Below are 23913 nucleotides of genomic sequence, written 5' to 3'. Positions count from 1 at the left end.
AGCTGCTTTATCTCTATAAACAGATTCTCCATATGAATGCAGCAATGAACACAATTTCGGTATCTAAAGCAACCTGATTTCCTTTTGTAGTGTGAGTAGTCCTGACTAATCACATTTGAACAGGCTTTGGCTGAATGCAGGTACAAGAAAAAAGTACAAGAAGCATCAATAAAGTTGCTAATTGGACTATAAACAAAGACCGGTGCATGGGAGAGGAAGTCTTGGCCCAGATATCTGTTGTCCACATATCTGCAGCTACAAAATATTTTCCATTTCTTTCAGGGGCCAAACGGTTGTGAGACTGACTCGAGATTGGCAGCTGCTTGATTAGTAGCATCCAGTCATATTCATGTACGGGGCAGCCATTATAACCTGATACATTTCACTATTAATCTGCTGCAGTCTTCATGCAAACTGAGTTTACTGTTGCAACTTTCTGCCACCTCTTCTTCCTCTTATGTGTATAACCCATAAGAACCCAGTTATCCTTAAATGATGTCTTCTATAAGTGGACCACATAGAACACATTTCTGATGTTTAAAAAAAAAAAATACTACCTCTAAATGTCATTGTCAAATGATCTGTGATGTGCCATATACGTTACAATGGGCGTTTATGGTATTTATGTCTATGATATTCCTTATTTTAAAACAGAAAAAAACTAGACACATTTTCTGCTTACAGAGACACAAATTTGCCTTTTTCTTTTGCATCTCCTTAACATATATCAAAATTTTGACTTTAATTTGTTCAAGAAATATGGTCAGAACAAGTTAAATGCAATACAGGACAAACTATTAACAGATTAGAATTGTTAAATGGGTTTAAACTTAGCCTAGTAACAAGAAATAAGCTTTTTGAAAATTTTCACAATTCTGTTTCCAGTCACAGCCACATTTTGGAGAAGTCACTTCTTGTCAAAGTCACATGACCACCACACCAGGGTGTTGAGTATACGTCACTTAGGGATTTAATGAGTTAATGTGAAGCATAAAGCTGAATATGGGAGATTATAGAAGATTTAAAGTGTTTGTTACACAGGTGTCACCATGGGTTCTTACGAGTTAATTTTTAACATTAAATGTTCATGTCAGTATCTGTTTGTTGAGGGGGGATTAAAGGCCGGGGCATACTCGTTGGAAAGTCTTTATATTTGTTCCGAGCTGCTTTACTTGAAGGCAGAGTGAAAAGCTAGCCATCATAGAGAGGAAGGAGACACAATATTACTAAAAAAGGGGATTATGGCACACACTTCAGTGTGATCTCATGGGAAGGATTATAAATAGCACGCCACTTTTAAGGACATTTTGCTCGTCATGTCTAAACATTTTATTTTCACGTGTCATTTAATGTCCTGTTCTCTTTCCCAACTCATTACATATGAACAGTCAGGATCCCTTGGCGGCACTTTTGCAATATGCAAACTATGATGCTCCAATAAAGTTACAGTTTTGTGATTTCATATTAAGCCACCTGGTTATGTTTAAGCAACCAAAATGTCTGGTTAGGTTTGTCTCACTTCCGGAGGAGAACTTGTTCTGAGAGTTTAATATTGTCACAGATAGGATTACAGCATAACACCCCCTGCTGATTTAGGACTTGATGGTTAAACAGTGAGGAGATCCAAGCAGACAAGGCTAGTGGGCCATTCAGCAGTGCTAAGCTGTATGTGTCAGTTGAAAGAAATAGAGGACACTCAAGTTGTACTCCCATCCAGAAGGAGGGTGATAAAATATGTATTTGTGCTATTTGTTCCTATTTAGTTTAGTTTATATTTAATTTATCAAAATTACCACTTTCTTGTGTTTCTCTTGAAACAGAAATTAGTTTAGTTTTATTAGTGTCTATTGTAAGCTCTTTTTCATTTGTTTAACCATGTCTTTTGTTTATACTTTCTACCTGATTTTTTCTTTTTCAAGGCTTTAACAGTCACTCTTTTGTACATGTGAAAAGTGCCAGAAAGAGTGTAAAAAAAGAATGAAAAAAGAGAGCCATGTCCCTTCACACACTGAGATCAGAACGTTGTGTATTTTCAGATAGCGACGCCACAGAAGCAATGATGCCGTCAGACCAAACTGCTTAGGTGAGGTGTTGGCACCAATAAATTGGAAATGCTGGTGTGACTCTTTTTGATGTCAGGAGCAGCGCAGTATGTTATAGAAATGTCGGTAACGCTTTATAATAAGGTCCTTAATAACCATTAATTAACAGGTAATAAGGCATTGTTCTCGCTTTAGATCCGGTAGTTGCAAAAAGCATAGTTAACTTATAGTTTACTTGTAATAGATGAGCAATAAAGTATATTTTAATATCAATAAGCAAACAAAATAAGATTAATAAAGGCATGGCAAAGACATAATGGGTGGGTCATGGGTGTTTGTAATGCCATTATTAACACTTATATAAGCTTATAAACATACAATAATGTTAATAAGCATCTTGTAAGGACTTACAAGGACCTTATTACTTGTTAATTAATGGTTATTACAAGGACCTTAATATAAAGCGTTACCGAAATGTCTCCTCTCCTTATAAACTGTGAAACACTAAAACAACAGAGGTGTGTTGATTACAACTACAGGAAGTAATATTGATAAAAAGCACACTGTGAATGAGATAGAGAATGAGGAGCACACACACATAAAAAATAAACGGCGTAATATAGCCCTGAAGATTCCCCATTCATGATGAAAAATGAGTCTCATAATGTGTAATATTATTCTAATGATGTATAAACAATGTGGCAGGACAAACGTCTCTCTAATGGCATAACTGTCGTAAATGGGGCAAAAAGTGCCGAGTCTTTGTTGTGAAAATTAGACCTGAAACTCGACTCTTCCACCTGAGAGCCTTGATCTGTGGGGCAGGCCGGGTTTCCCACCGGAACACACACACACACCCACACACAAACATTCACGCACAGAGGGGCTTTTCAAGCTGCAACAAAAGCCCTTCTTTCTGCCTGACGGTGAGCGGAAAAGACAGGAGGGGCAGAGAGTGATAACAGGGAGAGACAAACTGAATGAACGAGGGAAAGAGGAGGGAGACACTCGCTCTGTTACCATAACTACAAAAGGTTATTACGGGACAGAAACTCAGATTTCTACTGTCATTCCTTTTACACTTGTAAATGACATTAACATCAGGTAAAGCACTTCATATTTTAAAACTGCCTCCCACTGTGCTAAAGTGTCACAGCAGGTTACTGGGTTAATGTCCCACAAACATTACAGCAAAATTGCTTTTTTTAAGTGCTCCAAGTCATTAAGCTTTTTACCTTTTCATTAAGGAGACCCAGTCGACCTCTAAGACAATTTTACAGCTGTCACCTTTGGCAACAACATTAGCAAGAAGCCTGTGGGTGTGCAGGAGGAGTGAGTAGTGGGAATACTGACTTTAAACTGATAAATCTGAAGCTGGTCATAAAATAATGTTTTGTTTACAGCCTTTATGGAAAGCTAAAGCACTGTAAGGTAATTGACAGCTGTTTGTAGCTTTTTTCATTTATCACAAAAACAGAGTGGTTCTCATCCCTTCATCTAACTCTTGACAAGAAAGCAAATTAAAAACATATTTACCAAAATCTCTAACTATATCTTATCTTATTTTTTATCTGCCTCCACAATCTGACAAACTCCATCTGCTTGATCTATTTATATTCTCCTACATGAAATACTGCACAGTCAAATTATTGATTCTTGATAGGTTGATTCAGACTGCAGTGAAGTGAAACAAGCAATAGAAGACAGGCAGAGCAGACATAAGCAAGGTTTAAACCTTGGGACTACATGATAGGCAGTGCCTTATCCTGCTAATTGCTCAAAATATCAATATAACCTCTGAAAAGTTTAAGTCACCTTGGATACAATAATAACAGAAATGACTGCAGGCCAAGCGCCTGTGAAATTTGATTTCGAAGCCGAACAAATTACTTTCCCCTTTAAAGTCCCTCCAAGAATGGCCTGGTGCCCGTCGAGTGATTGAGAGTTAATCTATCTTCAGAGTAAATCTTTATCACGAGCCTTGACAGTGAATAAAACCATCACAATGATTTATCAGAATGTTGAACAGATGAAAAGATGACAAGGTCAGTGCGACGACTCCTCAGGTGGCAACTACTGAAAAATGAGTCGATGCACTTTGTATGCATTATCACACTCCTTCTCAGGGAAGTGCGAATTACTTTTCTACTTCCATAACAAGAAACCGAGGGCTCGGTGTTAACATCAAACGGTTTCAGAAAAGTTATGGGATCTGTTTCAGATAGAGATTCAATGTTGAGAAATAAAGATTTAAAACCATACTCAATTTTCCTCATTCTTTCTGGGCTGTATCACTGACCTGTAACCTAAATCAGAAATACACTAGAAAATTAAAGCAAACAAATATTTTTTGTGAGATATTGTAGCCGCATGGCTTTGGGAATAGTGATGTCGTTCTGACTCCACAACACTGAAATACCTGAAAAACTATTCAGTTGATTGCCTTGACATTTGACAATCATTGTCCCCGGCATTTTGCCATGCAGGTGTTAACATCCAGCTCAAAGCAGCGACGTGTCTACCAGCCAGCACGCAACGTTCCCACAACAATGATTACCGTTACCACTCATTCACTTATCTTAGCTGATTAGTCCTCTGCTTAGGTTGATGGTGGGCAGAGAATTACATATGGACGCCATGCACCAATAAGAACAATAAGGGTGGAATATTCACAAAGCTAACACAACTTTTTTTTTTTGGCCTAAAACAGTGATTTAAGTTGGTAAAACTTGGAAATATGAATTATTGACATTTAGGGCAATAATGTAAGTTAGCACAACAAAGGAAGTCAGTTGTCTGCTCAAAAACAAGTTTGTGAGTTGTTGTTACTTATATCTTTAAGTTGGGGTTCACAACAAGGGACAATAGTTCTGCTAACTCTTATTTCTTTGTTGTGAAATGCGGGAAAGCGGTGAAATTTCGGTCATTAGCGAAAGCTAGCGGCTAACTGATGCTAGCGGCTAACTGATGCTCGCGGCTAACTGATGCTAGCGGCTAACTGATGCTAGCGGCGCTGCTTGTTACAGCTACAAGAGTAGCCATTAGCGTATCAATGCTAACTTAACATTGTGGTCGCAACATTAGCTGACATTTCATAGCGGCGTTACAATCGTGCCAATTCAGCACATTGCAGAAGTTAGCAGAAGTAAGGATTAAAAGTTATTACAATGTAAAACTATAAGTTAGTACAACTTACAGTTAAGTTGACAAAAATCTTAATTTTGAGCAGACGAAAAAACAAAACTTAAGATATTTAGTTTAATTGTCCAACTTAAAATTTTGTTGCCTTGAAATTTTGAGTTCACCCAACTTTTCTTTTTTTGCAGTGCAGGAGAATAAGGAAGATGGTAATCAAGAGCTGTAATAAGTCTAAGCACCTGTGTTGGTGTACCATTGGTGTGCAGGACCCTTCACTTGACTTAAGCTATAGCACGTCAAATTGAGCAGCTTGTTTCAGTCTAGACAGCGTTTTGTCATGGGATTAAATCTGATGTTCTTTTAACATTTACGTTTCCTCGCTAACTGCCGTGATAAACAAAATATGATTATTATCAAACATCTCAGAAGTGTTAAATTTAAAATCGAGCTCTGGAGGCATGAACGAAGCCGATCACTGAGTAACGGTTACACCTGGATCAGTGGGTGAAGACACGATTAGTTTTAACAACAGTTTGGTGATGCGGAAACCAACAATGACAACTGGGATGTTCCACTGAGGCCGTGTATTATTTGCAGCTGGAAACACGGCATTTCATATATGAGTGGAGTCTGAAGTGCAACTTCATTTGGTATGGTGCTACCACTGATGGAGAGAAGAGGGGGGTCCCAGGGGAGAAGAGCAGTTCCCAGGACATTTTGTGCTTGTGAAGGAGACAGAGAGAGAGAGAGAGAAGGAGAGAGAGACAGAGAGAGAGAGAGGGAGAGAGAGAGAGAGAGAGAGAGAGAGAGGGGTATTCTGTTGGAATTCCCTGGACGGCCCAAACCCAGTGCCAATAACACACACACACACACACTAGAGTAGCATTCCTTTCTATAAATAGCAACTGTTTTGTCCACATCTTCCATATGGCTGTCAAATTATATCACAAACCCACTCCTATCTCAGTGAACGATTGGATGTATACATTTTGCTTTACGCTATGGATTCAGACTTTATTTTAGGCTTGCAGGACCTCAGGCACAACTTACCCCTGCAGTTTCTCTGGATGTTTTTGCTGCAGCGTGTCTGTACAGGTCTGAGGATGCATCACAGTGACCTGTGCTCCTCACTCCACTCCATCCTACATGTTTGTGTGAGTTTCTGTTTGTTTATGGTGTCTAAGTGTGCATGTATCTATATTTATCTGTTATAAATGTACACTACCGGTCAAAAGTTTCAGAACACCCCAATTTTTCCAGTTTTTTATTGAAATTCAAGCAGTTCAAGTCAAATGAACAGCTTGAAAGGGTACAAAGGTAAGTGGTGAACTGCCAGAGGTAAATAAAAAAAGGTAAGCTGAACCAAAACTGGAATATAATGTACATTTCAGAATTATACAAGGAGGCCTTTTTCAGGAAACAAGAAATGGGTTAACAACTTAACTCTATGGAGTCTTGGGCTATTTTGTCCATTTTTGAATTCTTTTCATGTCTTTGTAAGTCATTTTGTGTCTTTCTGTGTCTTTTTTTAGTCATTTTGTGTCTTTTTTTGTCATTTTGTGTCTTTTTTTAGTCCTTTAGTCCAACATAAAATGTGATTTTGAATCTTTTTTTACTTTCAAAACACTATCATGCTCAATAAAGAATTTTAAATGTTGCAAATGTGCATTAATTTCAGAGTACACTGAGACATTAAACTGCATAATTTTCAATTAAATTCTGGAAAAGTTGGTGTGTTCTAAAACTTTTGACCAGTAGTGTACTTTGAGGTACAACATCTAAACGTTATGTATCAGTACTCACTCGTCGTGACTTCTTTGATCATCTCCGCTGAGGCGTGACACCCGTTGACTATGTGTCGGGTCCACAGGGACAGATCCTTGGTGGTCTCGGCCCGGAACAGGTGAGTCTCAATGCCGAGTCGCGTGCCGGTCCGAGTTGCAAAGAACAGCTCCGTGCCAGAGTGCGGCGACCCCCGATCAGGGCCAGAATGGACCAGACTGGATAAACACACACACATAAACTGTTTAATGATTTAACTTTTTCTTTTATTATAACAAAGACAACATGTGGTCATCACAAACTGTTTTGGTCACGCTTTATATTAAGGTCCTTGTAATAACCATTAATTAACAAGTAATAAGGCCCTTGTGTATCCTTACAAGATGCTTATTAACATTATTGTGTGTTTATAAGCTTATATAAGTGTTAATAATGGCATTACAAACACCCATGACCCACCCATTATGTCTTTGCCATGCCTTTATTAATCTTGTTTTGTTTGCTTATTGATATTAAAATATACTTTATTGCTCATCTATTATAAGTTAACTATACCGGATCTAAAGCGAGAACAATGCCTTATTACTTGTTAATTAATGGTTATTAAGGACCTTATTATAAAGCGTTACCACTGTTTTTTCTAAGAAAGGAGCGTTATTTTTATTATTACCCTTTTCCCCAAATCTTTGTGGAAAAAACAAAAATTAGATAATGATAAAGACAGAAAAAAATATTTTTTTATTATATATATTGTCATTATTATTATTATTTATTATTATTTTATTCATTTATTTAAACATTAATAACATAACATTCTGAAAAGAAAACAACGGGATTATTTTTCATAGTTTTTCGAAGAGTGCACCGTAACATTTGACAGTTTTATTAACTACCTATATAGTTTAAATTCACACTCATTTATGTATGTAAAATTTACCAACTTGTTTACAACAAATCAGAAAGAAAAAAAGAACAATCCAACCAACCCATGACAACAACTGACATTTTTCACCCTCACTGTGGAGTTTTCAGTCCATCACATCTGAGCAAAGCTTCATAAAAAGTGGCAGTGAAAACTGTTGTCAAGGAGCAGGTATGTTGTTTACTGAGCCAAGAAGAGCATGACACAGAAGTTTACCACTGTGGTCCGGACTGAAATATCTCATCAACTACTGGATACATTAAAAATAAAATCTGGCACAAAAATTCATGTCAACCTCAGGATGACTTGAAACAACTTTGGTGGTCGTTTAACAGTGGTTATGATTTCACACCCATCTGAAAAACGATACATGTTAGCATTTAACTAAACGCATAAATGTATATAAGTACAGCCTCAAAGAGCGTCTAGTATGTAGACCAGGGGTGGGCAATTAATTTTCCCAAGGGGCCACATGACCAATACCACAAAGGTTACGGGGGCTGGACCAAAACTCTGAACTAAATTCTGCTCAGTATTAATTTAACCGCTTAATGAAATACAGTAAATTCTCTGGTTAAATTAAATATACCAGTAAAAAGAAGTAAATACTCCAATCAGTATATCACTTTTCCATTTATTTTAAACATAACTGTGACCTTTATTATGACCTTTAGCAAGGTTCCTATTGGTGTTTTTGTGTTATATAGCTTGTTTTTCATGTTTGTACATTTTCTAGGTGTTTTACAATGTTGTGATGCTTTTATTTTGAAAAGGTGTCGTCCAGTGTGAAACGGGCGCTTTAATTTTGAAAGGCAGTGACAGGAAATAACAGGTGGAACGGTTAAATGAAAAAACGAACGGTAAATAATAACGAGTGCGTCATAATTCATATAAAGTTGATATGAAGTATGAAAAAGGCTTCTATAGTGGCTGACAGGACACAAGGTTTGTTAAAGTTTATTTTCTTCTGTCATATATATTAGTGGCTATATTTGTTGTCTTAACTATAGTAAAAGTGCTTGTTTGCTCAAGTGCTAATGCTAATGTTTGTTATTGTTTTCCCACCTCGTAGCTCTTACGGTGGATTCACAAGGTGACCAAGGAATTTATTAACTTGTTACTTTTTAATTTATTAACTTTATGCAAAAAGCAATAGGTGTTTTTGACAAGGTACCTCGGGTAACTCAGTTATACGTAAATCGCCTTCAAAATAAAAGCACTGCGGTTTTATTGATTTCTATTTTCTGGGTAACCTCACGCGGGCCGGATGTGGCCCGCGGCCGCCCAGTGCCCAGGTCTGATGTAGACTCTTATTCTTGTTGTGACAAAAATTAAATAAAAATGCAGTACATCACCTTTGATAAGTTTCAATTGTTTAACAATGCTAACATGCTGGTGGTTAGCAGCTGATGTTTACCAGTTTTGCATGTTAAGATGCTTTGCATTATTCAAATGCTAAATTTCGCTGACAACTGGTGTGGTAGCACTTTAGCATATAGTTTGCAGAGGTATTTTTCATAGATATCAAATGTATTATTGGTTTTAAACTGTGACACATATCAACACATATCCATGTGATGGTTGTGATGGTTGTGATGGTTGTGGACCTACCGTGTTGCTAAAAGTGGGTAAGTGTGTGCAGGGCTCTGCCAGGCCTCCTTGCCTCTCGGTACACTCTCATACAGCAGCAGGTCTTTCTCCGTCACCACCACCAGCACCGGCTTCCAGCACTGCTTCTCACTCTCTGTCTGCAGCACAAACATAAACAACGAGACAGGAAAGCTTGTATCAATCTATGCACTTCTTCTGCAGGGACCGTGGGAGGACTGCTGTTTGAAGTCATTTTTTAAACAGGGTATTGTACTTTTTTGTTAAGCGCACCAGAGCCTGAAGTAATACCTTAAAAATGATTACTGAGCCTGATCAGCAGCTCAAAGAGCATTAAATATTCATTCTATAATATTATCAACAAATCTTTGAGGAGCTGTAAAAGATTAATTCATTGAATCTACCTACAAGGCTGCTCATGTTGAATTTGAATAAAGCACAACCACAATTGATTTGATGCTTAAGAAACTGATGCTCCTATGATCGGTTGTATTTTTCCACAAACACTGAAATTGTTCTCAGGTTTGTAAATGAAAGCAGGCATTTCATCAGCAATATCAATGGTTGTTTGCCAGTGAGCTGCTCATTATGGGACTAATGTGTCAGAGAGAGGGATGGTGTGTGTGTTTACACTCAGTGTGTACTCAGCAGTGGGTGTAGAACAGTCTTTGCCTCTCAATCTAACTCTTTCCATCTGTCTCTGTGTCGTATTTCACTACAAAATGCTCCAAATGTTATTTATTTATGGCTTTTCCAAAGCTGATCCCTAGCAAGAAATGTTTAAGTTCACTACACTGTTAAAATAAAGGTGGCTTATGTGTGCAGGTACACTTCATATGCATTTTCCCTGCTGTGCCCTCTCGCCCACCCAACCCTCCCAACAAGCAAACCCCTCGCTTTCCCTTCAGAACCCACACTGTTAATCTCTTAAGTTAGAGTTCACAACACACACACACACACACACAGCCCCGTATTTCATTTTACAATGCTCCATAACTATTCTCATTATGAGCGCTTATCTGCAGCCCAGCCATGGAATCCTAAGCTGCTCTTTGAAGCTCTGCCTCAGCCAATCATATCGTGGGATTTAAAGGGTCAAGGGTCAGCTTTTTAACATAATGAGAATATGTTGCTAAGGAACAGTATTGTACTGCATTTGAAAGATCAAATATTGGCAAATTCATGAGGACTAAATTAGGCAGGTATGCATGTGTGTATGTGTGTGTATGTGGATATGTTTGCACAGGTGTGTGTGTCTTTGTATAAAAGAGAGTAAAGCTCTCCCTGTGTGTGAACATGCTTGTATGAATTTCAAAGATGTGTGTGTGTGTGTGTATACAGTAGATATGCACAATGCAAAAATCTGCACCAAACAAAGGTACCTATGCACACACACACACACACACACACACACACACACACATTTTTGTAATTCAATACCGATTGCCATAATGCATCCCTAAGCTCACAGAAAGACCCCAACCTAACCTTAACCCTGTTTTTATTAGATAACTAATACATTATAATAAGAACCTTCAAATGCAATTGATCATAAATAAATAAAAGGCTCATTAAAGGTGATGAAACTTAAAATAAGGTGTTAGATGTTTTGGGATAGTATGCACCAGTATACTATACACTGGTGTATAGTAAATATACACCAGTGTATATATAGTATGGTATATATTATGATGCATTTATGTAAAGCAGTATTTTACTGTCCAGGTTGGGCTAATTTAAAATTTTTCTAATATACTTTCAAACATACATAATTATTTTATATTGATCATATTTGTATGTTAAATCTCAACCTGAAAAAGTAAATAAAGCTGGTAGTTAAATGTAGTGGGGTAAAAAGTATAATAATAGAGTTAAATATGTGGAGATTAATGAAGTGAATTACAAGTACCTCAAAATTGTTCTTAACTACAGTACTTGAGTAAATGTACTTAGTTACATTCCACCACTGCCATACACTGACTATAGATAGTACCTTATTCAACCCCACTTCAAATCCAAACTAACCTTTTACTAAACTAGTGTAACAACAAGAAATATGAAGCTAAACCTGGACGGCCATGAAGACATATTACAAAAATCAAGTCTTCATCTTCAGCCTTATGAAGATGAGAGGAAGTGTCCTTATTTTCCAAAAGTGTCATACTTTTAAAGTGAAAACCTCAAACTGGTCCTTACAAAGATAGGACAAGAACACATATACACCTACAGAACACACCAGTGTCACAAAATGGTTATAAAAGTGAAGGAACCCCATTAAAAATGTGAGAAATCTAAACGCATGGGTGTCACACACGCACATACAGACACCCATGATTGTACAGTTGGGTATTATAAAGCGTTTTACACCCTCTGTCTGTGTCAAATGTGCATACACACACTCCTACCTTCCCTGCCAGCCATCCCAGGTGTCGTATCTCTTTGCTGCCAGCTACCCCCGTCCTGGCTGTGTTCTGGATGACCTCTGCCAGCGCCCGCTGTGGTGGGATAATCATTCAGAACGCATTAGATTCAAAGCAGCTCTGAGGAGCCGAATCACGACCACAGTATGGCACCACTGAAATTTCAAATTCTAATGGTCACATTGATGAGAATCACCCCTAAAAAAACCGACCTGTGCCAGTGTGGATGTGACAGAGTGCATGGCAGAGAACCAGGACAGGGCAGATGGTTGGTCTGGGCACCGCAGCACCACGGTGTGTCTGGCGTCGGGGGAATGCAGCTCCAGTTGTCTGGAGGAAAAGATAAGAAAAGTTAAAACAGCTTTAACCTCTCTGTTATCACTGGGCAGGTTGCAAGACTTGCAAGTTCACAACCCTCAATGAATAAATTCTTTTTTTGAATATTGAACATCTATTGCTATACTTCAGTTCAGTTCAGTTCAGCTTTTATTTCGAACATGTGCGAGTAACACAACAAAGTAAACACAAAAACAAATACATCCCTTGAGAATAATCAAAACAAAAAAAACAAAAAATAAAATAAAATAAAATAGCAATAGTCAAAACAAACGCTGTAATGTGAACGCAACATGTCCGAAAAGGAGTAGGATGAAGCATATGCTTATTTAAACCTACCCCTTCTCCATTACTCAATTAACACTTTTTTTCCCCCCTAAACATACATATATAATACATATTTACAAAAAAAAAAAAATCTTTTTTTTTTTTTTTTTTTAGCTTATCACGCAGACCCGACTGGACTCAATTTAATCTCAGCTCATAGTTTTTAGAAACCAAATTTAATCCATTTAGGTCTCGGCTTCAACAGATGCTCGTTGGTGTTATCCACTTGAAAATGGGCGTTCGGTCAGAACAATTGAAATTTCAGTGTATTCAAGTCAATTCAATACACAAAACGGGCATTGCTCATGCATCCTCTGTGGGCCATATGACAAAGTGCTTTCTCCCAATAAATTTCCATAGCTAATCTTCTTACATCACATGGGAGTATTTCTGGCCTCGAGAGAAATGCATCTGTAGGATGCGTCTTGATCACATTGAAGAGCTCTTTGATTGTGTACTCAATGAATATGAATTTTAAAAAGGTACACGTTGCAGCTTTTACAGTGAATAAAGCAGTGCATTTCATATTGTAGCATCCATACAGTTAGGGTTCATCTCTGTGGAGCAAAACCAGCAGGAAAAATACTCTAAACACTGATGCTAATGTAAAGCTGAACTGTTGTCCTTTTTTTGAGGAAGGAAATTAATGAAAAGAATGCACATGAACTATTAAGTATAGCTGATTCAGAGGCTTAGAAGATTAGACTAGTGTAGATTGTTGTTTCTTTTCCTTGTGTTGTTGTTTCTTTTCCTTGTGTTATTGTTTCTTTTCCTTTCATAAGTATGTGTGCGTTGTATAATTTCGCTGTATAGGTAAATTATATTTATGTTTTTGTAATACAAGACATGTTAAGACAAGGATGTTAACTTGTCATATTTAAGGAGAGGGGGTGGGAGTTTATAAGTTTTACTTCTTCTCACTCCTTTTCGAATATGCATTCTGTCATGTTAGATGTTTTGTCTGACTCTTTTTTTTATTTATTATTATTTGTTTTCATATTCGAAATAAACTTAAAATCAAATCAAATCAAGACATGGTGAATGATTCTTCGTGTGCCTTATGCTGAGTTTTGGCAGTAAGTTTACCATCAACTCTGAAGCCATCTAGTATCTCTGTTCACAGCACTCCACTGTCCAGGTGCTCCCACTGGTTTAAAATAGAAAGTACTCCAAAACCAGGGTGGTTTCAACTCTGCAAACATGCTTTCTCTGCAGCTTTCTTTATTCATACAGTGCACACTGGGGACCAGGAAAAGCCCCAGTGAATGTGATGAATCTGCTCTTCCATCAGAACCCCTTAGAGGCGGGAGAGACCGTCTAGATCAGCTCCAGGTGTTTCTCTGGGTTAAAAATAGAAATGCTGCCTGTAAAAGGCAAGTTGATTAAGGACAGGGCGGGGGAGAGCGGAGGGGGAGTGATGGGGGTAGACTCCGGGCCAGATGTGCATTTGATAGAGGACATTCTTTAAGGATGGTGTTTGTTTTAGCAACAACTTGACTCCTGTGAGTTTTACCAGACTGAGGCCCCGTTCACACAAGGACGGTCTGAACAGAAGACGCAAAAGTGGCGTCGCGTCTTCACTTTTTATTCCTCGTTTAGACGAGCGTTTTCGGGAGGAAATCTGCTGCATACGGTGACGCAAAAGTCTGTGAAATTCGATTGTATGCAGCCAGGCGGCATCACTTAAAGCCATAAGAGCATCTTTGGGCATGCAGAAGTTTTCACGCCACACATTTTCATCAGCTACTCCTTCCACAAAGTTCTCCACCATCCCTAGATCTCCCAGGTCTCGTTCACAGCCGTCTGGCTCGCCTCCGACCAATTGCTGCATCCAGAATATGATGGAGGTAATTCCAGATCCTTCTCTGTTCACTAATACTATCTGTACATATCCTGTACATTTGGTGGAAAGACTCCTGTAAGTTTATTAGAGCTGCCAGAGCAGCTTGAAGGTCCCACCATGGAAATAATCCCACGTTTGTTTATTTTCCTGTACTGGAGCATGTATGTGACGTAAACACATACGTGACGTGAGCAGATCAGATCAGAGTTTTGCGTCTTGTCAGTGTAGACGACACGCTACGGCGGAGCAGATTTAACTTTTCCACTTTGGAAGGTTGTTTCAGATTTTTGCGTCTTTAAGCCCCCAAAACGGCGTCACCGTCTAAACGAAAGGCACTTCCGATAAAATATTTTGTTGTTTTCACCCGCGAGTGTCCTCGTGTGAACGGGGCCTAAGCGAAAGCTTTGTCTGCCGTTTTCAGGCTAAGATGTGGGGTGACTTTGGGGCTACCTTTTCTTACATGCATGACACATTAACATGGAGAATCACAGCACATGGACTGGACGACCCGAAGACGTCCTGCCTGAATGAAGATCAATCTCTCACTTGATCAAAGGAGAGTTGTTCTCACAGGATTAGCGCTACAGCATATAGACCAAATATGTATTCAAGCATGGAACGTCTCTTCTAGCATACAGATGTGATTCATACTTTAATTTTATTATAAATATTCATGAATGAACTCTGTATGCACATAACAGTTGCATGAAATAAATGTTTAATGGCCAAATATTCATTTTAATCCAGTGACGAATCTGACAACACTGTTGAAATACTGGTGATTTGGATAGAACAAAACAAAATATAAGCCTGTTGGAATTAAGATATTAAATGATGTCACAGATGCCCTTAGAGAACCAGACACATGGTTAGATTTCACAATGAATCTATTTAATTGTTTGTTTTGGCCTACCATGCATCTGCCTTAATAGAGATAATGATTCAACACAGAAAAAATGTTGTTGTACACACACTTGCCTTCAGTCACAGCTCTTTTTAAGCTTTAAGCTTTTTTGGGACAAGTCCAAAAGAAGTCCCAAGTCTTGGCAAAACATATTTTAAGTCACACTTATGGGCCCAAAGGGCACTTTTGTGTGAGCTAATTGTAAGTCAGTTGCAGGTCTTTTCTGTTTTATGAATGCAAACTTTTTAAAATTGCATGAATTTTTAAGTTGTGTGGCCATGTGAGGTCTGCATGTTGCTGTATTATTAATTTTACTTAAATGTCAAATTTAGACACTTGTCTCGGATGTTCTTGCTTTAAGTCCCAAGTCAAGTCTTTAGGCAGTCAAGTAGAGTTAAAGGTTATCCCATGACTGTAAGAAGTCCTGCAGTATATTGCTTTTTTCCCCATGATTCCTTGGATTTGTAGGATTAAGCTTTCTCGTGTTGAGTACAACAACTAATCTTCTCAAAAGTACACCTTAGAGGTTCAAATAACAGCATAATCATACAGAATCTCCAGATGCTCTGGTTGTTTTTTTTAAGGGATCAGTAGTCCTATGATACAAAAGTAAGAGGATGTGCCATTTAAGTTATAAGCCCAGTCTTCCCCATCATATTATAGTATGGAGACATACCTGACTAGGGTGGCAGGGTTAGTATACTATGAAACTTGTTTTTATACTGTTCCATGGTATACCATAGTATGAAAATGATCATACATTGTACATATACATAAAAACAGCCTTGATGAAGAATCTCACCATGGGCACCATTGCATTTATTTTAAAAAAGGAGACTTTTAACACATACACTACCGGTCAAAAGTTTTAGAACACCCCAATTTTTCCAGTTTTTTATTGAAATTCAAGCAGTTCAAGTCAAATGAACAGTTTGAAAGGGTACAAAAGTAAGTGGTGAACTGCCAGAGGTAAATAAAAAAAGGTAAGCTGAACCAAAACTGAAAAATAATGTACATTTCAGAATTATGCAAGTAGGCCTTTTTTTCAGGGAACAAGAAATGGGTTAACAACTTAACTCTATGGAGTCTTGGGCAATTTTGTCCATTTTTTAATTCTTTTCATGTCTTTGTAAGTCATTTTGTGTCTTTTTTTAGTCATTTTGTGTCTTTTGGTGTTTTTTTGTCATTTTGTGTGTTTTTTTAAGTCCTTTAGTCCAACATAAAATGTGATTTTGAATCTTTTTTTCTTTCTTTGAAAACACTATCATGCTCAATAAAGAATTTTAAATGTTGCAAATGTGCATTAATTTCAGAGTACACTGAGACATTAAACTGCATCATTTTCAATTAAATTCTGGAAAAGTTGGTGTGTTCTAAAACTTTTGACCAGTAGTGTACTTCCATAAAATACTTCCATTCAACTAAAAGTGTTGTTCATGTATTTCAGTCAGGAAATCCCATTTCCAATTAGCAGCAACACAAATAAAACAGACAAACCAACAAACATAGCTACAAACATGCCCTTCTTGGCTGTAGGTAAAGTAATTAAAACACAGTGTTTGTTCGACTTCACAAAAAAAGCCTCCTTCAATTTTCATTCTCTTAAGGGTCATTGTAAGTGATAATAATAATCATAATTGCTTAATACCATGATACCATGACATTTTCTCAGATGGTTATTGTACCGTGCAAATCTCATTTAGTTGCAACCCGACACCTGACCTCGCTGAGGACTGGCGAGTAAGTGTTAGTCCTTCTCCTTTCAAAAACCCGTCAAGGTTAAACTGAGGTTCTGCTGAAAACCGTCACACTGTGAGGAACCATGCTGGTGCTGCCACAAGTCATCTCGTCCGCCTGCATAGTCATACGTGTTTTCCATGGATATCCAACTTTCCCACATAGCCACTGCAGGTTTTTTAAGTATGTTGCCTCAGTAATGTTCCAGATTAATTGTGAAAGAAAAGAAGAGATCTATTTCATCCATTATAGGAGCTAATTCTCCTCTTTTCTGTTGGCATGTCTCTCTTCTCCTTATCTTTACTAATCTCTGCCTTTCCTGTTCTTTCTCAATTCCTTTCCATTTCCTCCTCCACCCCCCTCACTTTCTCTTATCCAGTCTCTCCACACCTTCTCATAACATTTTAATCCACACTGTAAGTGATAAGGGTGTAATCCTATAATTTTTTTTTCTTTCATTTAATCTGTCACCAATGTCACAGGAAGTTAGACTTTATGTCCTTATACAGTCGGTGTCTATGGTGCAGTAAGGTGAAGAAAATATCATCAGAGCATTTCAAAGTAATAAAAAGAAAGAAGATAAAACACGTCTTCTCTTTTCTTCTCCATACACTCCTCCCTCACGTTAACTTCCCTTGTCTTTTATCATCTCTTCTCAACGCTGTACGTGCTCCGTCTCTCCTTATATCCGTCTCTCCTGTCTGTCCTCTCAGGCTTACACACAGTTTAAACAACATCTGCTGAAATGAAAAGAGAAGGCCTCAGAGGGATGCAACATTGCTCTGAGTCTCATATAAAAAGATAAGCCAGATTTCTCTGTCACTTAACATGAAGCCCCTTAAACCATTTCAGCTCTGAACCCAAAATAAGAAAAACAGAGAGTTTATTTAATTTCTCCAACCAGATTTCAGCTTGTGTGTCCGCTCATTTAAACATTTACTAAATATTCACTGGTGAGTCAGAGAGGAATTGTCCCTGGCTGTGAGGACAAGGAAGGACCTTCATTAAAAAACAAGTTGGTCAAGGTAAATTCAGCCAGCGTTATCAAACCATGAAAACACGGTGTTATCTGTGGAAAGCAAAAACTCACCTTGTCACTAGATGAGTTATTGACTCCAACTTCTTGTATAACTGACCAATAAAGTCAAAGTTATGGCCAACAGAGTGAATGTTCAACTCTATTGTGCTCTTAAAATGTTTAATACTTAAACCAAGACTTGTGCAAGAGCAGCTTAAATTTTTACACAAACATTAAATGAGCAGCACTCTATAGCCCCTTAAGCTAGGTCATGCTCTATTAGGCTAACTCATCTTGACAGCCTGTCTTTAAGCTAGTAAAAATCAGGCGGCAATCTCCGTGTCTGAGCATGGAGGCCAACCAGGAAGTGCCTTAAGCCTGCAATCCACCGAAAATTCCAGCAGGGGGTGCTAAGTTTGGCTGGAAAAAAAATCTGCCCATTCTTTTCGGTGCAAAATTTGAAAACTTCTGACTTGATTTACTACCTCAGAACATTTTTTCAGGACAACATTATGGTCTCAATCGCTAGTAAAAAATCATCTTCAAGACAATTTGATGTCAGTAGTTCTAATAATGGCCCCATTTAGAAGAAAATAGAAGATAAAGAATCGTATGATTTGGGGCGGGGCTACAGGTCACTGACAAGGCGAGCCGTCATCAGGAGAGAAGCAGAGCAATGCGTATCCACGGCAACGAGTCAATAAAGTTATATATAACGTTATATAGATATAAAAGAGGACGTTTACCGATTTGGTCTCATAACTTTGACCCTTTCACTGTATTTTCACTTAATGACAGTTTATTTGAACGTTTTGTTCAGTAAAAATGTCTTGTTCAGTGTTTGGTTGGACTAACAGACGCTCCAAGGAGTCGCTGCTCAGTTTTCTGAGGTAAGAAAGATACATTTTGTTTTTGTTTTTTTGCTAGCCAAAACTAACATCCCAGTTAATGCTCCAATTAATGCTAACATGAATTAGCAGCAGCTTCTCTCGGTCCCTGCTTGGCCCCCACAGCAGAATGGGTCTAGAACCGCCACTGTCGGCGAGAAAGCAAAAAAGTCACATTTCCTAAAATGTAAGACTGTTCTTTTCTTCAAAAAGATGCTGTTTCCAAAATGATGTATACAGTTTGAGCACGGCTTCAGATCCTGGTCTACATTTTAACAGTTTTCAAGCTTAAATCTCAAACCTGAAGAGTCATGATGGTGCTCATCCTGCCAGGGGCAAAGTACAGAGAATCGCTCATGGACACAATCTGTCAATTAACTTACTCTCCAAAGACTGGACACATTCCCAGCAAGGAAAAGTGACAACTGCAGTCCCTCTGTCAAGAATACTGTACTTTTTTACAGTTATTTTTTTGTTTTTTTTAAGGGAAATGAAAGTTTTATCATACAGGAGAGACAGCCAGCAGAGAACCATCTGCCATGTCTGTAGAAGATGTTGTTATTTTTCTTCTCATTTACAAATTATTTTTTTTTGGATTGATTGTTTGTGTGTGTTAGCATTTACATTTTACAGTGGTGCCGTTGAGCCGTCTAACAACGTCTATACAGACAGGGGGACTTTGAAGTCACTGCTCACTGTAAAGACTTGACTTTGATGTTGCCTCCATCGTCTGAAGCTTTGAAGTTTAGTGAGGTTCAACTATCTCATACTTCTAAAATCATACATATGCAGAGGGGGACACACATGGATGGAGGGACGTAACGATAAAGGAGACACTCAGAACCGTAGAGAGAGGAAAAGTCCATGAATCAAGAGGGAGACAGTAATGAGTAGAGGATGGGGATGGAAGGAGAGCATTGATTTAGGCATGCAGATAACAGAAAGCTGGGAACGAAGATAGACAGATAGATAGAGAGAGAGAGAGAGAGAAAAGAAAGGCAGCTAAGACAAAAGTGACATAAAAACACAAACAAGTAAGGAGTGAAAAACAAAACAACAGGCAGGAAGAGAAACAGCACGAGAAGAGAGAAACGGAGGCAGACTACTGGGACAGAAAGCACACATTCACATACACCAAAAATATTTAAACAGCAAATCTCTTTCTGCCCCCCTACTGTTTGATTGGACCATTGTCATATTACCAACCAATTAATTTGAAGACACCTCCTTACAGACCACCCCCCGCTGACTGGGAATGATCAAAGTGCCACTTCAAACGTCTGTCTTTAAGAAAAACTGAGTAAAAAATTCTAAGACAACAGAATTGGGTAATCCCTTCAGGATATCAGAAGGCAGCTGCAGAAATGAGGGAAGGCTTTTTCTATTCTCTGTCTGTCACACTGTTGAGTCAAGCAGCAGGGAAGAATTGGTTAACCTTTGGTTCATTAAGGTAATCATCTTTTTGTTAGTTTAAAATTGAACTTTGGAGCATCTGCAAGTGACAATACTGAAGCAAAGCCCATGAGCTAGTTCAGAGAGTCAACTCGGGTTCACCGCTACTACACTCACATGACATACTGCTCTCACTGCAACGTATATCCAACTTCATAATGGCGGTGTCGAACTGAAATTTTATTATCTTTGGTAATTACAATTTTGACAAAATTAGTGCTCATGTGAGAACAAACACCAACCGAATTTTAATTTATTTTTAAAGGATAATGGTGCCAATATTCTGTATTTTCCACGACTTAAATAATTTAATTGTATTTAAACATGACTTAAATGGAAGAAGTCTCTGTCTGTATGTATATGTCAGTCCTTTGATGTTCAACAGTTCATTCGATTGACTTCATTCTACGGATGTAATACTGAGGACTAGAGGAGATGCAGTGCAAGCTCTTTAGATCTTGCTTTCTACTGTATATTTTAGAACAGATGAACAAGGAGAGACCGGAGAAACAATGGCTCAAATTACATCAAAAGTGTGACCACTAACTGGACTTGAGACGACTTGAACATTACTTTTTATTGCACAGTTATATCCTGTCTGGGTCTGTTGTGTTGTGTGTGTGTGTGTTGTCTCCTCTATTTGTATCTTATCTATGTACTTGCTGTCATTTATATTTGTATTTATTTTTCATTTTTTAGGGACTACTGATGCAAACTAGCAGCCTTGCTATAATCCGGCATATATGTTTATCGATGCTCATTAATGTGCACTGTCCCTATCCAAAAATAAAGTATTCGTATTCGTATTCGAAAGTATTCGGAGAAACCCAAATGTTACAATGTAGCACACTCAAACATTTCAAGCATCAGTAATGAACGCTTTTGTTCCTGGAAATAGCCTGGTCCCAAATAGCTAGCTGCTAGCAATGACAAGCTAAAAAAAGGCTATGAAAACACCAACACAGTCTCCTAAAAATGACATGTTCATACAACCAAACTGTATTTTCCATTATGTTTCTCCCTGATTACATTTGTAGTTTTAAACATGTGGTTAACCTTGCTAACTACAGTTGAAACACATGGTTTATGTTGTGAAATGGTCTTAGTTGCGCAAGGTTTAGGCAGCAGAACTACTTGGTTAGTGTATAATGAAAGATCCTGGTTTGGGTTAAAATAAATATATTTGTTACTAACTTTGTGAGGTTTAAGTAGTGAAAACTATGAGGTTAGGTCTACTAAAAAAACAAATACATACATACATGTTACAAATAAACATACTTATTTTAAATAACTTGTTCATTGTAAACGTTTTTGTGATAAATCAAGAAAAAACATAATCCAGGTAAAAATATGTTTCCCTCAAAACATAATTGACAATGCATGGGAGCGTAATTTTAAGTAGACCAGGCTGTGCTCAGGACCCAAGGCAGCACAGTGTGAAGTTATTTAGATGAGCATTTCTTGAGAAAGTTGTAAACACCATTATTAGAGGCTGCAGTCTGAGCAGGCACTCACCAACAACACCACCAACAACCTGTTAATCCGTCTGTCAATACTATTAAACTTTCCAATCCTGTCTGTTGCTCGTAACCCCAAGACTATTTATTCACTGCAAAAAAAGAAAAGTTGGGTGAACTCAAAATTTCAAGGCAACAAACTTCGATAAAATTTTAAGTTGGACAATTAAACTAGATGTTTTAAGTTTTGTTTTTGAGTTTGCTCAACTCAAAATTTCTCTGGCACGATTAACGCCGCTATGAAATGTCAGCTAATGTTGTGACCACAATTTTGAGTTAGCATTGATACGCTAATGGCTACTCTTGTAGCTGTAACAAGCAGCGCCACTAGCATCAGTTAGCCGCTAGCATCAGTTAGCCGCTAGCTTTCGCTAATGACCGAATTTCACAACAAAGAAATAAGAGTTAGCAGAACTATTGTCCCTTGTTGTGAACCCCAACTTAAAGATATAAGTAACAACAACTCACTAACTTGTTTTTGAGCAGACAACTGGCTTCCTTTGTTGTGCTAACTTACATTATTGCCCTAAATGTCAATAATTTATATTTCCAAGTTTTACCAACTTAAATCACTGTTTTAGGCCAAAAAATACAAGTTGGCTTTTTTGCAGTGTTCCTACTGAAGATGTAAATCTTTAAAAACGATTGCATGTTAGCTGGCTGACTGAACCATACGTGTTAATCAATGAACTAGTTATCAGCCTGTGAATAAAAAGCGGAGACAGGAAAAGAGGAGCAGACAGATAGTTTTGGATGACTGAAAAAGACAGCTGCAACTCCAGAAAACTGCTTTCAGGCATTTTTATGGTGTGTGTGTGTGTGTGTGTGTGTGTGTGCGTGCGTGTGTGTGTGTGTTTCACGTACCTGTTCTCAGGGTCTGGTGTGGTCATGGCTCGGGTTACGCAACACATCTTGAGTGGTATGTACCTCCTGTCTCCCTGCAGGGACAGGGAGGGCTGGGTCGGGGAGCTCGGAGGGTCAGTTGGGGAAGAAGAGGAGATGGGAGGGCTGCCGAGGCGGGGAGACTCCGGAGGGGGGGTTTCCCAGCCGATCTCTGACACAGGGGAGCCCTTTTTGACGTACGGTGTGGCCTCGCGCATGTACTTCACTGGGCAGAAAAGGAAGACATAGATTTCCAGTACACAGTAAGACGTGGTAAAGAAGGTTGAATTGGGACATGGAAGTAGCACATTAAAGAAATGTCAATGTTCTAGAGCAGGCATATCCAAACTATTCCAGAGAGGGCCATGTGGAAAAAAAAAAAGAAAAAAAAAAGAAAAGTTGGGTGAACTCAAAATTTCAAGGCAACAAACTTGGATAAAATTTTAAGTTGGACAATTAAACTAAATATTTTAAGTTTTGTTTTTGAGTTTGCTCAACTCTGAATTCAGATTTTTGTCAACTGTAAGTTGTACTAATTTATAATTTTACATTATAAGTTATAATAACTTTTAATTCTGCTAACTTCTGCAATGTGCTGAATTGGGACGATTGTAATGCCGCTATGAAATGTCAGCTAATGTTGCGACTAAAATTTTGAGTTAGCATTGATACGCTAATGGCTACTCTAGAAGCTGTAACAAGCAGCGCCGCTAGCATCAGTTAGCCACTAGCATCAGTTAGCCGCTAGCTTTCGCTAATGACCGAATTTCACCGCTTTCCCGCATTTCACAACAAAGAAATAAGAGTTAGCAGAACTATTGTCCCTTGTTGTGAACCCCAACTTAAAGATATAAGTAACAACAACTCACTAACTTGTTTTTGAGCAGACAACTGGCTTCCTTTGTTGTGCTAACTTACATTATTGCCCTAAATGTCAATCATTTATATTTCCATGTTTTACCAACTTAAATCACTGTTTTAGGCCAAAAAATACAAGTTGGCTTTTTTTGCAGTGTAAACAAGCAGAAGCATAACAGGCACGAGTGATTTAATCAGCTGATCTCAGGTTTCAAACAGCTGATCAGTCAAATCAGGTGT

At 38.1% G+C, this 23913-nt stretch overlaps 1 protein-coding gene across 1 annotated transcript in view; it reads right to left on the bottom strand.

The window, feature by feature from the left end:
* The window catches only part of sntb1 (syntrophin, basic 1), a 49440-nt gene that overhangs the window by 9475 nt on the left and 16052 nt on the right, over nucleotides 1-23913 (bottom strand). The window contains exons 2-6 of the mRNA XM_059340144.1: nucleotides 22798-23041; nucleotides 12125-12242; nucleotides 11898-11987; nucleotides 9496-9632; nucleotides 6984-7180 (exon numbers count right to left, since the gene is read on the bottom strand). Of these exons, the coding sequence (XP_059196127.1) occupies nucleotides 6984-7180; nucleotides 9496-9632; nucleotides 11898-11987; nucleotides 12125-12242; nucleotides 22798-23041 (786 nt within the window). The remainder of the gene's footprint in view (nucleotides 1-6983; nucleotides 7181-9495; nucleotides 9633-11897; nucleotides 11988-12124; nucleotides 12243-22797; nucleotides 23042-23913) is intronic.

Source organism: Centropristis striata, chromosome 8, assembly GCF_030273125.1.
Source record: "Centropristis striata isolate RG_2023a ecotype Rhode Island chromosome 8, C.striata_1.0, whole genome shotgun sequence".
NCBI lineage: Eukaryota > Metazoa > Chordata > Actinopteri > Perciformes > Serranidae > Centropristis > Centropristis striata.
This window is presented reverse-complemented; position numbering and strand designations above follow the sequence as displayed.